Here is a 13,341-nt window from a genome sequence, read left to right as displayed (position 1 = left end):
TGCAAAAGAACAAACAGGGGGAGGGGCAAAGGGAGAAGGAGAAGCAGGCTCCCTGCTGAGCAAGGAGCGTGATATGGTACTCTATCCCAGGACCCTGGCATCATGACCTGAGCTGAAGACAGATGCTTAACCAACTGAGCCACGCAGGCGCCCCTCTTTTTTGCTTTATTCTTAAGAGACTTTCAGTTAATGCATTCTTGAATTGCATTTGCCCCATTCAAAGTTTTTTATATCCAGGGAAGTGGCATGTTATAAGATTGTGATGGCTGAGAAAAATACTTTTCTTTGGTCAAGTGGGAAAAAATTTTGAGGAAAGAGTTGATTAAGGAAGATTTGTAGGACACAGACTTTGTCAGACAAATCAGTTTTAGGAAGGAGTAAACATGGAAGCGGAAGATTTGAAGAGTGAGAGGGTTTTAGACCTCTTTTTGTGCCATGGACCCTTCACAGTCTAGTGAAGCCTGTGGACCCCTTCTCACAGAGTAATATTTTAGGATCAGCTTGTCAGTTTCTACAAAAGCCTCTGGGATTCTGATTGGATTGTATTGCATCCATAGGGGGATCAGTGGGGAAATTGGTATCTTAACAATACTGAGTCTTTCAATTCATGAACACAGTCTTTCCTTTTAAGTCTTTGTCAGTTTTTCTCATCATGTCAGTTTCTCTCATCAATTTTTTGTTGTTTTCATTGTAGAAGTCTTGTATATCTTGTTAAATTTATCCATGGGTGTTTCATGTCCTTGAAATGGTATTTTGAAATTTCAGTGTTTGTTTCTAGTATATCAAAATAATCTTTTTTTTTTTAAAGATTTTATTTATTTATTCATGAGAGACAGAGAGAGAGAGAGAAGCAGAGGGAGAAGCAGGCTCCCCACTGAGCAGGGAGCCCGATACGGGACTCGATCCCAGGACCCTGGGTTCATGACCTGAGCCGAAGGCAGACGCTTAACCATCTGAGCCACCCAGGCACCCTCAAAATAGTCTTTTTAAAAATGTTCCATTCTTGTATTCTATAATGCTAAACTCATATTAGTTCTAGTTTTTTTGTAGATTCCTTCTACCTTTCTGTGTACAAGATGTGAATACCTTTTATTTTGTTTTTCTTAATTGCTTTGGCTAGGACCTCCATTAGAATATTGAATTAAGGTGGTAAAAGTAGATATTTTTACTATGTAATCAAACATAGGGAAAAAGCAATCAATTTTTTAATTTTTAAATATAATATTAGCTGTAGGTATTCAAAGATTCCATTTATCAGGTTGAGGAAGCCCTGCCCTTCCCTTCCCTCCCTCCCTCTTTCTTCTCTCTTTTCCTTCCTTCCTTCCTTCCTTCCTTCTAGGCATCATGTCCAATGTGGGGCTTGAACTCAGAGACTCAGATTAAGAATCACCTGCCTGATCTACTGAGCCAGCCAGGAGCCCTTGAAGTTTCTTTCTGTTCTTAGTTTGCTGAGAGTTTTTATTGTGGATGGGTATTGAATTTTGTCAAAATTTTTTTCTGCTTTTATTGAGATGATTGTATGTCCCTCCTCCATTATTCAGTTAATATGGCAAATTACATGAATTTGTTTTTGAGTGTTAAATCAGCCTTGCATTCCTGAGATAAATCTCACTTGGTCATCGAGTTGGATTTATTGGACTTGGTGTACTAGTATTTTGTTAAGGATTTTTACATGTTGATGAAGGATATTGGTATGCAGTTTTCTTTTGTGTTATTTGTTGGTGTCAGGGCAATACTGACTATATAACATGACATGGAAAGTGTTCTCTTCTGGAAAAGCTTGTACAGACCTGGTTATTATTTCTTCCTTAAATGTTTGATAGAATTCAGCAGTGAAGCCATTTGAACCTGGAGTTTATTTTGTTTTTGTTTTTTTTTTTAAAGATTTTATTTATTTATTTGAGAGAGAGAGAATGAGAGATAGAGAGCACGAGAGGGAAGAGGGTCAGAGGGAGAAGCAGACTCCCTGCTGAGCAGGGAGCCCGATGTGGGACTCGATCCCCGGACTCCAGGATCATGACCTGAGCCGAAGGCAGTCGCTTAACCGACTGAGCCACCCAGGCAGGCGCCCACCTGGAGTTTATTTTGTGGTAAAGTTTGTAGTTATGAATTGGATTTCTTTTGTATAGGACTCTTCTGGTTTTCTGTTCCTTCTTGAATCAATTTTGGTAGTTTTGGCTTTCAAAGATTTTTTCCATTTCATTCAAGTGGTTGAATTAATTGGCATAAGATCATTTATAGTATACCTTATTGTTTAAAATCTATGGGATTTAAATAGGATTAAAATCTGTAGGATTTCCTCTATTTCCGATATTGACCATTTGTGTCTTTTAAATTTTTTCTTAATGTAGCTAGAAGCTTATCTTTTTAAAAAAACAGTTTTTGGCTTCATTGATTTTTCTTTGTCATTTCTCTACCAAATAGAGTATTACATTAAATTCTGTCTGTTTCATTGATTTCTACTCTTTATTTCCTTTCTTTCTACTTATTTTGCATTTAGTTTTCTTTTTTTTTTTTCCTAAGATGGAAGGTGAGACCACTGATTCTGGCATTTCTGCGCCCCCCATATAAACATTTAAAGCTGTACTTTTTCCAGTAATCACTGCTTTACCTACATCCCATAGATATTTCATTTTCAGTCACCTCAGAGTGTTTATTTATTTCTTTATTTTTTAAAAAAGATTTTATTTATTTATTTGACACAGAGAGAGACAGCGAGAGAGGAACACAAACAGGGGGAGTGGGAAAGGGAGAAGCAGGCTTCCCGCCAAGCAGGGAGCCTGATGCAGGGCTCGATCCCAGGACCCTGAGATCATGACCTGAGCTGAAGGCAGTTGCTTAACCAACTGAGCCACCCAGGCGCCCCCACCTCAAAGTACTTAAAATTTTTCTGTGATTTATTTATTTTAGCCATTGGGTTATTGAGAAGTGTTTAATTTCCAAATATTTGCATTTTTTTCTAGATATTTCTCTATTACTGATTTCTAGTTTAATTTCATTGTGGTCAAAATATGTTTTATATTTCAGTAGTTTTAAATATGTTGAGATTTGTTTTATGGTCCGGAAGAATATAGTCTGTCTTACTGAGTGTTCCATGTACACATGAAAACAAAATTCATTGTGCTGTTGTCAAGTGGGGTGTTTTGGGTCATGTTGTTTGATAATGTTGTTTAGGTCTTCTATATCCATACTGATTTTTTGTCTACTCAGTCTAGTCCATCTGTTACTGAGAGAGGATCCTTGAAGTGTCCAATTATTATTTTAGATTTGTCTGTTTCTTTCAGTCATTTTTTGCTGCATTTATTTTAAAGCTCTTATTCAGTATGTACACATTTAGGATTTTATGTTTTCTTATGAATTGACATCTGTTATTATGAAATGTTGCCTATTCTGTTTGTTATTAATATGGCCACTCTAGCTTGGTATATTTTCACATTCTTTTAGTTTTAAGTCATCTTGTAAAGTGGGTTTAAAGTGGATTTCTTTAAAGCAGCATGTGATTGGATCTTGCTTTTTAATCTAGTTTGACAATCTCTGCCTTTTAATATGAATTTTAAATCATTTGCACTTAATGTAATCATTTATAGGGTTGGATTTAAGTCTACTATCTTGCTAATTTCTACTTGTCACAATTATTCTTTGTTCATTTCTTCCTCTTTTCCTACTTTTTGTATTCATTTTACTTTAGGATTCCATTTTATTTCCATTATTGACCTTTTAGTTGTATCTCTCTTATTTTACTTATTAGTCTAGGATTTCTTATATGTCTTTAATTTGCTATATCTATTTTCAACTGATATTATACTACCTAACATATAAGAACCTTTCAAAAATATACTTCCATTTCCCCTCTCCTGTCCTTGTTTGTCATATTTTTTACTTCTTTATATGTCAGTATGTTTTTGTTTTTGTTTTAGATGGTCAGTTATCTTCTAAAGACAACATGAGAAGTTTTTTTTTAATATACCTGCATAATTTTTATTTCTAGTGTCCTCCATTCTTTTTGTGGATTCACATTTCCATCTGGTATTTATTTCCTTCTGTTTGAAGGACTTCTTTTAATATCTCTTGTAGTGAATATTTGCTGGCAACAAATTGTCTTAGATTTTGTTTTCCTGAAAAAGTATTTCACATTTATTTTATTTTAATTTTATTTTATTATTTTTAAAGATTTTATTTATTTATTTGACAGAGAGAGAGTGAGAGAGCGCAGACAGGGGGAGCAGCAGAAGAGGGAGAAGTAGGCTCCCTCCCCGCTGAGAAGGGAGCCTGACGTGGAGCTCCATCCCAGGACTCAGGGATCGTGTGAAGTGAATGAAGGCAGCCGCTTAAGCTTAACCGACTGAGCCACCAGGCACCTCTCACATTTATTTTTGAAAGTTTTTTTCCCATGGCTTATAGAATTCTAGGTTGATAGGTTTTGATTGTTTGTTTTTTGTTTTGTTTTTGTTTTAGCACTTTAGAGACCTCCATTCATTTGCCTGACTTGTATAGTTTCTGATGAGAAGTCTGGGGAAAATTCTTACCTTTTTTCCCCTTTATATGTAATTTTCTTGTTTTCTCTGGCTGCTTTTAAGATTTTTCTCTTAATCACTTATTTTCAGCTACTTGATAGGACATGTCTAAGCATGGTTTTCTTTGTGTTTATCCTGCTTGTAGTTTATCAAATTTCTTGACACCTTGTATAGTTTTCATCAAATTCAGGAACATTTGGCCATTTTTTCAAATATTATTTCTCCCTTTTCCTTCTCATTTTTGGGATTCATTTATATATGTTATATAGATATTATCCCACAGGTCACAGAGACTTTGCTCATTTTTTTTCCCTAGCCTTTTACTCTATCTTCAGGTTTTACTAATTTTTTTTTTCTAAGTACGCTCCACGCCCAGCATGGAGCTCAGCATGGAGCTCAACATGTGCTTTGAACTCATGACCTGAGATAAGACCTGAGCGGAGTTGGAATCTCAACCAGCTGATCCACCCAGGTGCCCCATGGTTTTCCTATTTTTTTTTTCCTACTTTGTCTAACTTGTTAATCGTATCCTTTGAATTTTTTATTTGAGATATTTTATTTTTCATCTCTAGAATTTTCATTAGGATTTTTAAAAAGTATTCCATTTTCTTTCATCATGTTCATGCTTTCCTTGAAATACTTAGATATATGATAGCTTTCTAATGTCTTTAATGTCTATAATCTCTCATTTTGGAGTCTTTATTGATTGATTTTGGTCTTGATTATGAGCACATATTCTTGTTTCTTGGCATGTCTAATAATGGCATGCTGAACATTGTGAATGTTATATTGTTAGATATCTGAAATTTTTTTGTCTTTCATGAGTATTGGGTTTCATTCTGGTAGGCAGTTAAGTAATTTATGATTAGTTTGATCATGTGAGGCTTGCTTTTAGTTTGTTAGGGCAGCTTTAGAGTACATTTTATTCTAAGAACAGTTTATTGTACTACTATGGCATGGTCCTTGTGGGGTTTCTGCTGAATGCCTTTAGTGACCAATGAGGACTCTCCAGTCTAGCTTGTGAGATATTAAGTGATTTGTAGCCCAGTGTGAACTTGAACTATTCAACTTACAGCTTTCTGGTTGGTCCTTGACTGACCTGGTTGAGTTTCACATCATGTATGGGCATCTTAGTGTTCAACAAAGCATCAAATTTCTGTCTCTTTTTCAGCATAGTTCTCTCTCTCTCTCCCCCTGATTTTCCCTTTTCTCCTTGGAATTCTCTCCCAGAACTCCTAGCCACCTGTGCATCCTTGAATTCCAGTCTGTCTCCTCAGCTCTTCTAACTCAGGTAGACTACTGCTTGGCATCCTGCTCTCTACTCCGTTTGCAGTGTACCTCTAGGCAGAAAGGTGGGGCAATCCTAGGGTTCACCTTGTTAGTTTGCTTTCTCACTGGGATTATATGCCTGTGCTGCCTGTTCAGTGTCTGAAAACATTTGTTTCATATATTTGTCCAGCTTCTAGGTGCTCAGGGTGAGAGGATAAATTTCAGTCTTTGTTTCTGCATCATGACTAGAAGTGTGTAAAATTTAAAAAATATTTTATTACCTGTTGTTTGTGCATGTTTTACTGTGCTTTTGCCACCAGGGCTTTTCTTTTAGAAGATATTCTCAAGTGATTTCATAGTTCAACAGTAATTATTTTATTTACTTGTTATTTTTTTAAAGTTTATTCATTTTTTAAGTTAATTTCTGTACTCAGCATGGGGCTCGAACTCAAGAGTCACATGCTCTTCTGACTAAGCCAGCCAGGTGCCCCCAATCAATTCGCTATTCATTATGTTAGTGGTGAACAAAACTTCTATAAAATACAAATTCGTTGTTGAGTATAGTGTTAGCTCTTTTCAGGTTTTTTTTTTTTTAATAAAATTTTATTTATTTGTCAGAGAGAGAGAGAGAGTGTGCATGCCCAAGCAGGGGGAGGGTTAGGCAGAGGGAGAAGCAGGCTCCCCTCTGAGCAAGGAGCCCAATGCAGGACTCGATCCCAGGACCCTGGGATCATGATCTGAGCCGAAGGCAGAGGCTTAACCTACTGAGCCACCCAGGCCTTTCACCCGCTCCTTTCAGGTTTTATATGGTGGTTTTTAGTGTGAGGAAAGATTTAGACCCTCTACACCACTAAAGTCTTGAGGGTCCATGTTATATAGAGTTGAACAACATTCATGTCAGTGTCAAGTGTGAATATGTCTTTTCCTGTTCTGTAATAATTGAGGTTGAAAAGAACAATTTGGTTCCTAGATTTAAATTTATATTCAGGTGTGTTGGGTTCTTTGAAGACAAAACCAACATGTAGCTTTTGTCTCTGTAGGATTGTTTTGTTCACTGTTTGGGGTATATTAAGTTTTTCAGACTAAATAATGAATGTTAAGTGCTTAAACAAGTAAAACCAAATGATCAGTGCTTCCCTTTCCCCCTGTGTTTCTAGGTAACTATAACTACTCGATATTGCAGCCATGGAGTCCATGCTTAATAAGTTAAAGAGTACTGTGACAAAAGTAACAGCTGATGTCACTAGTGCTGTAATGGGAAATCCTGTCACTAGAGAATTTGATGTTGGTCGACACATTGCCAGTGGTGGCAATGGGCTAGCTTGGAAGATTTTCAATGGCACAAAAAAGTCAACAAAACAGGTAAGTTTCGATTCAGAGTCCATTTGGCAAAAACACACATACTAATTAAGTACCATAATGTGCATATGCATATTTATGTTAAGAAATGTCAAAAGTAATGGTTCTTTACTTCTCATTTCTATCTAACAAAGTCATACAAAAATAAATGCTTTTAAACATGCCCTGAATCTCCTGGTTACAAATATATTGTTTGATATATCATCCCATCTTGTAATTTAATTTTACTTCCTTAATAAAAATTAATGTATCTGTTGAGCAAAGAAGCATATTAGATTTTAATTTTTAAATTTAATTTTTGAAAAAATTTTTAAAGATTTTTATTTATCTGTCAGAGGGAGTGAGAGGGAGAGAGCACAAGCAAGGGGAGGGGCAGGCAGAGGGAGAAGCAGGCTCCCCACTGAGCAAGGAGCCTGATGTGGGACTTGATTCCAGTACTCTGGGATCATGACTTGAGCCTAAGGCAGACGTTTAACTGACTGAGCCACCCATGCATCCTGCATATTAGAATTTTAGTGTTTCTTTCAGAATAAAAATTGCAAAATACTCCATTAAATTTTTCCAGCATTACATGCATTCTTATTTAGTGCATTCTTATTGCCCTTTTATTTTATAGCCTTCTGGAAAGTAGACTTCTGTAACATTATTTTGTGTTTAACTTGATAGTTTTTATTATCAGAAGGGAGTGCCTTTGTGGAATAGTAATGTGTTTTACAATACATTGATTTCAAAGTTATTTTAAAACTGTTCTTTCAGTAGAGTCATTGGAATGAGTTGTTTTTTTTTAAAGATTTTATTTATTTATTTGATAGACACAGCGAGAGAAGGAACACAAGCAGGGGGAGTGGGAGAGGGAGAAGCAGGCTTCCCTCTGAGCAGGGAGCCCGATGCAGGGCTCAATCCTAGGACCCTGGGATCATGACCTGACCCGAAGGCAGACGCTTAACAACTGAGCCACCCAGGCGCCCAATGAGTTGTATTTTTATTTTTATTTTTTTAATTTGACTTAAGAGACCAACAGATGGTTCTTAGAAATGTGGAGGATTGTTAGTGTTAAATTTTACTAACAGTTTTCTGTTGGAATTGTTAAAGAATTGAAAAACCTCCAGGTTTAAAACTTCTGTAGAAATAGGTTCTTTAAAAAGAAAAATCATTGTTTCCAAAAGTACTTTGATTTCTTTACAAGTGAAACATACGGATTATAAGATGTTTGGGATTAATTACACATATTTTCCAGTGACTCTGTCTCAGTCATACACTTGTGGATATGCATTATTTTTGACTTTTCCAAAGTCAGCTTATTTCCCAAACAGCAAGTATATTAAGGACTGAATCGGCTTTGGTTATCCTTTTATGAAGTAGGAATCTTGGTTTTGTGATAGATTGCTGGTATGTAGTTTATATCTGACCTGTAAATCTTGTTTTTATTGCCGTTTGGTTGAAAGTCTTTAAGTCCAGAGCTGATCTGTATTTTAAATGCTCATTGATTTGTCATTTTTGAACATTGTTTTCTCTCTCAGTTCATCAAGAGCTCAAAAAAAAAAGTGGTTTCTTGAGTATTGAATGCTAAACTATTAATGAGGCCATGAAGTTATGTAAATGACCGACCTCTAACACTAGCTTTTATAATCAATTATATAAGGGGAAAATGAAAGAACACCAAATGTACTAAATATTGCATTATTTATTAAGGATGTAACATAATAGTGTCTTTGTGCTTAGCCAAAAGAGTACTAGTTGTTTGTGTTTGTATCAGAAGTCCGTATGTGGAAATTCTCTGATAATGTTGAAGCTTCTGTTACTGTTCATAGAACATGAAAACCAGGCATAAAAAATAGGTAATTGGTTAGATATTGCACAGTAATACACCAGTTCTCAACTGCTGAGTGCCAGAATTGGGTTCTTTTAGGAGACTACTATATTTTTCCCCCCGAATTTATTGCTTTGCGGAAAAAGATAGTTTTGGAATATATCCGTGCTCTTTCTGGATACAGTTTTGAATCTTCTTTCTTTACTTCTTTCAGACCTAAGGTGTCTGACCTGAGTATCCTATCTGGACTACTGGCTAATTCGTTAAGGAACAGCTAAGTCTTTAACCAACCTTGGCATTGAAGCCTCATTTTAATTTCTCCCTTAATTGTAGTTTAATTCTTTTTCAATGATCTCATTTTTTTTTTAAGATTTTATTTATTTATTTGACAGAGAGAGACACAGCGAGAGAGGGAACAGAAGCAGGCGGAGCAGGAGAGGGAGAAGCAGGCTTCCTGCGGAGCAGGGAGCCCGACGTGGGGCTCGATCCTAGCACCCTAGGATCAGGACCCGAGCCGAAGGCAGACGCTTAATGACTGAGCCACCAGGCGCCCCTCAATGATCTCATTTTTTAATAAAAAGGAATTATAGAAGATAATCTAGAGCTGTGCTATCCACTATGGTAACCACAGGCTACATATGCCTATTTCAATTAGTAAAAATTAAATTCAGTTCCTCAGGTGCACTAGTCGCATATTCAAGGTTCCTTAGCTCTGTGTGACTAGTATTACCATACTGGACAATGCACATATAGAACTTTTGATCATTACTGAAAGTTCTGTATGACAACACTGATCTTAGAGAAACCAGGAGAAAAATAATAGAAAAGGATATTCTTCTTGGTCCTTTTTTTCCCCCCTTGCATAAAGGGACACTGAGAGCATTTTTCTTAACCTTCTCAGCCTTTCTTGATCTAGTATACAGTGTACTTGGTTGCATATGTGTTTTATAGCAGATTATATGATCTTAAATTTGACTTTGTGGTAACATCAGGTTAGGGATTTAGGGGTAGGAGATTCTCTCTGTGTACTTTTTTGTTAGGGTTATTTCAAGTTCATGGTAGTACATGATGAATTACAATTTTCAAATCACGTACAACTTTTGCCTTTTTAACGTAAATGTTTGAAAGCCTCTTAAAGGAGTGGAGTAGTAATAAAAGCACCTACAGAACAGATGAAAAAAGTACATATTTATGAAACTTGGAATGTAGCAAGGTAAAAAGAATTGGTAAATAAAAATTTACTTGTGTGCCTCGTAACATCATTGTACCTGATTGGACATCTATATTATTATTATTCTGGGTTTATGTTTCCAAAAACCAATTTCTGTTGTTTTTGTTTTTGTTCTTGAAAGATATTCTTTGAAGAAACATCTCCTAATAAGTAATTTATGAAAGTTCAATTAAGGGGCGCCTGGGTGGCTCAGCGGTTAAGCGTCTGCCTTCAGCTCAGGTCATGATCCCGGAGTCCCAAGATTGAGTCCCATGTTGGGCTCCCTGCTTAGTGGGGAGTCTGCCTCTCCCTCTCCCTCTCCATCTGCTTCTCCCCCTACTCATGCTGTCTCTCTCAAAATCTTAAAACTACAATGAAAGTGCAATTAAGAATTCCAAGAGTTTTTAAGAAAAGTTTAGAGTTGATTTTTTACAGTTAAATAAGGTGTTTAGGCCAGTTTTGTATATAAAATTAAGATTTTTAAAAGTTATTATTTGGGTAAACTTAACACAACATGTAAACGTGTTGAAATGGATAGATCATTAATTATAGCCTATGAGCATTTGAAGCTACTATTTAGGCTTATGTATTATTTAGTTTCCTTTTTAAATATTCATTTAGAAGCAGCTCTTGGTTCCTAACCCTTACTCTTTTTAGAATTTTAGTAGAGATGTTACAAGACATTTCAGGATGACATTTAGGGAATAAAAATTGTGTCTCTTTAGTTTTTAAATATAAGCATATTTTTAAATTATCTGGAATAGTGCACAAATCATGAGTGTACAACTTGATGAATGTTTAGTATGAGCACACCAGTAACCAACATCCAGATCAAGGAAGCATTGCTAATCTTCATCATGCCTTTTCATAGTCATTACCTCTCCCCATCTTCTCTCCAGTGGTAACTGCTATCCCGTCCTTTGACTCTTTAGAGTAATTTTTCCTGTTTTTGAACTTTAATTTGTGTGTGTGTGTGTGTGTGTTTGTGTTGCTTGTTTGTTTAAATGGAATCATGGTAGGTGCTCCTGTGTTTGGTTCCTTTTCCTTAGATGTATGTTCATGGGATACATCTAGGTTGTTGAACATAGCAGTTTTTCTTTTCACTAAAATATAGGGTACTGCTATGAACATTTGCTGGCATGTTTCTTTTGCCCTGACTATTGCATAAGCTTTAAAACACCCCCAGTTAAATGACTGTTCCTATGAGGATAATATAGATTGATTTTTAAAATTATGTAATAAATATTTAACTGATACTCCTTATTATAGCCACTCTACCAGATGTAGTCTTGGACATGTCCTTTCCTTACTGCAAAATCTACATTATGTTATCCAAATGACAGTATTTAGGTGAGGCTTGCTGATACCGTATAGGCAAAGGCATAATTAAATTATTATGAAAAGCTAAAGTATAATAAATTAGCAGTTTTAAATAAAAGAAACAAAAAAACCATTGTGCAAAGCTAAATGTGTTAAGTTGCTTAGGTCAATAATGATCATAGATGATCTTTAATAATTTTAAGGGGTATATCTTGTTACCCCTCAGTCTTCTCAAATATCAAGTTGTTTTAACTTAATCTAAATACAAATTTAAATTTTGTTTTCTTGTTTTAAAAAAGGAACTTTGCCCTGAAATCACATGAAAAATGAAGAAGAGTATGATGGTTGGCAGTCATCACTGATCAGTCATGAAAGGTCTATAAAATAGAGTTCACAGGGAATATCTGTATCTCAGAAACCATCCCTGGTGGCTTTGAGGGATAGGTTAGTGGAGGTCATGATTACTACTAGGAATCCTAGACACATTGGTATATATCTACTTAGACTGTCTTGTTTTCAGCAAGAGTTCAACTTTGTAGTAAGCTAAGTAGCTTTAAAAAGTTATAAATTAGACTTGTATCAAAAGGTAGTCTCCATTTTGATAAGTACTAGTTTTTAGAATAATTTATTTTATAGCCATTTTTATTTACAGATAGGCAATTGAGAAAAAACACTTTTTAGTAGGTAACTTCCTTTGGCAATGTGTTTTCAAGACTATGAAGTGAATAAAAGAACAAAAGAATGCCAAATACTCTTACATTTTGTTTTAGTAATTTTTGTATAAAAAGACTCCAAATTTAATTAGAATTAACAGTTGACTCTTAAGTGGAAGATATTTCGGGTAATTGCACTACGTCATCTTTTCTGTATATTTGAAAATCTTCATAATAAAGAGTCAAAAAACGTTTTAATTCAGGATGATAATGGAAAGCTTCCAGTAACTTCTTGTTTTTATTTACCACTAGGCAATAAAAATCTGAATGTTGTCTAGGTGTAGATCCTGTAGTGGATACAGAGACACTTAAGTTATGGTTTCTTTGTTCTTGGGAGGGGGCATGGTTTCTTTTTTTAAGAAGCTTGTAATATGCGTAGGGTAACAGGACTTTTACACAAGTGATATGTGTTAACAGAGTGTGTAGTAAAGTAGTAGAAGGAAAACATAAAAGATAATAGTCTGTTCTGAAGAAAAGTTTTGAGGTGCAGGCTAAGAGTTTTTAGGAAGTCAGTATGAGGTCTGAGGATTAGTCAGTCACAACTTTATTGAAATTGGTTTATATTATTTTATTATTTATTTTTTTAAAGATTTTATTTATGTGTTTGACAGAGACACAGCGAGAGAGGGAACACAAGCAGGGGGAGTGGGAGAGGGAGAAGCAGGCTTTCTGCGGAGCAGGGAGCCCAATGTGGGGCTTGATCCCGGGATCATAACATGAGCTGAAGGCAGACGCTTAACGACTGAGCCACCCAGGCGCCCCGAAATTGATTATTTTTAATTAAACCAATTGGAACAAAGAGAAAATCTTTTTAAGATGGTTGATAATCTTTTCTGATCTATGTAAGAATCTTTTTATTTGTGACTTAAAATAATAAATGAATATCTGAGAGAATTTTGTGTTTCTTTTTCTTTATGAACTATAGTGTTTTTCCTTAAGAGTGGTGAAACTGCAAGAGCTCAAGAGCCATTTCATATGATCTTTTTTGTAAGGACTTAAAACATCTTGAAAAAATAAACACATTTAAATTAGATGCATTTATATAATGTGTTGTAGCAGAACACTTACTAAAATAAGATTGTGCGCACAAATAGTGAGATAGGAACTTGAACTTCTAGGTCATTTGTTTTTAGTTCAAATTAATAT

The 13,341-nt window shown here is 35.5% G+C and overlaps 1 protein-coding gene across 5 annotated transcripts in view; it reads left to right on the top strand.

Annotated features, from left to right (window-relative positions):
- SCYL2 (SCY1 like pseudokinase 2) overlaps nucleotides 1–13,341 on the top strand; it is a 60,593-nt gene that overhangs the window by 6,866 nt on the left and 40,386 nt on the right. For 4 of the 5 annotated variants that reach the window (XM_025882397.2, XM_025882399.2, XM_073900435.1 and 1 more), the window contains exon 2: nucleotides 6,941–7,145. In XM_025882397.2, the coding sequence (XP_025738182.1) occupies nucleotides 6,969–7,145 (177 nt within the window). In that variant the 5' untranslated portion in view covers nucleotides 6,941–6,968. Of the gene's footprint in view, nucleotides 1–4,967; nucleotides 4,987–6,940; nucleotides 7,146–13,341 lie in introns of those variants that run through there. The other variant, XM_025882398.2, reaches the window with a different exon arrangement.

The sequence above is a fragment of the Callorhinus ursinus genome, unplaced genomic scaffold (genome assembly GCF_003265705.2).
Source record: "Callorhinus ursinus isolate GAN/ISIS: 27379988/994484 unplaced genomic scaffold, GSC_fseal_2.0 scaffold14, whole genome shotgun sequence".
In the NCBI taxonomy this organism is placed as follows: Eukaryota; Metazoa; Chordata; class Mammalia; order Carnivora; family Otariidae; genus Callorhinus; species Callorhinus ursinus.
The sequence above is the reverse complement of the archived record's forward strand: the minus strand, read 5'-3'. Positions and strand labels throughout refer to the sequence as shown.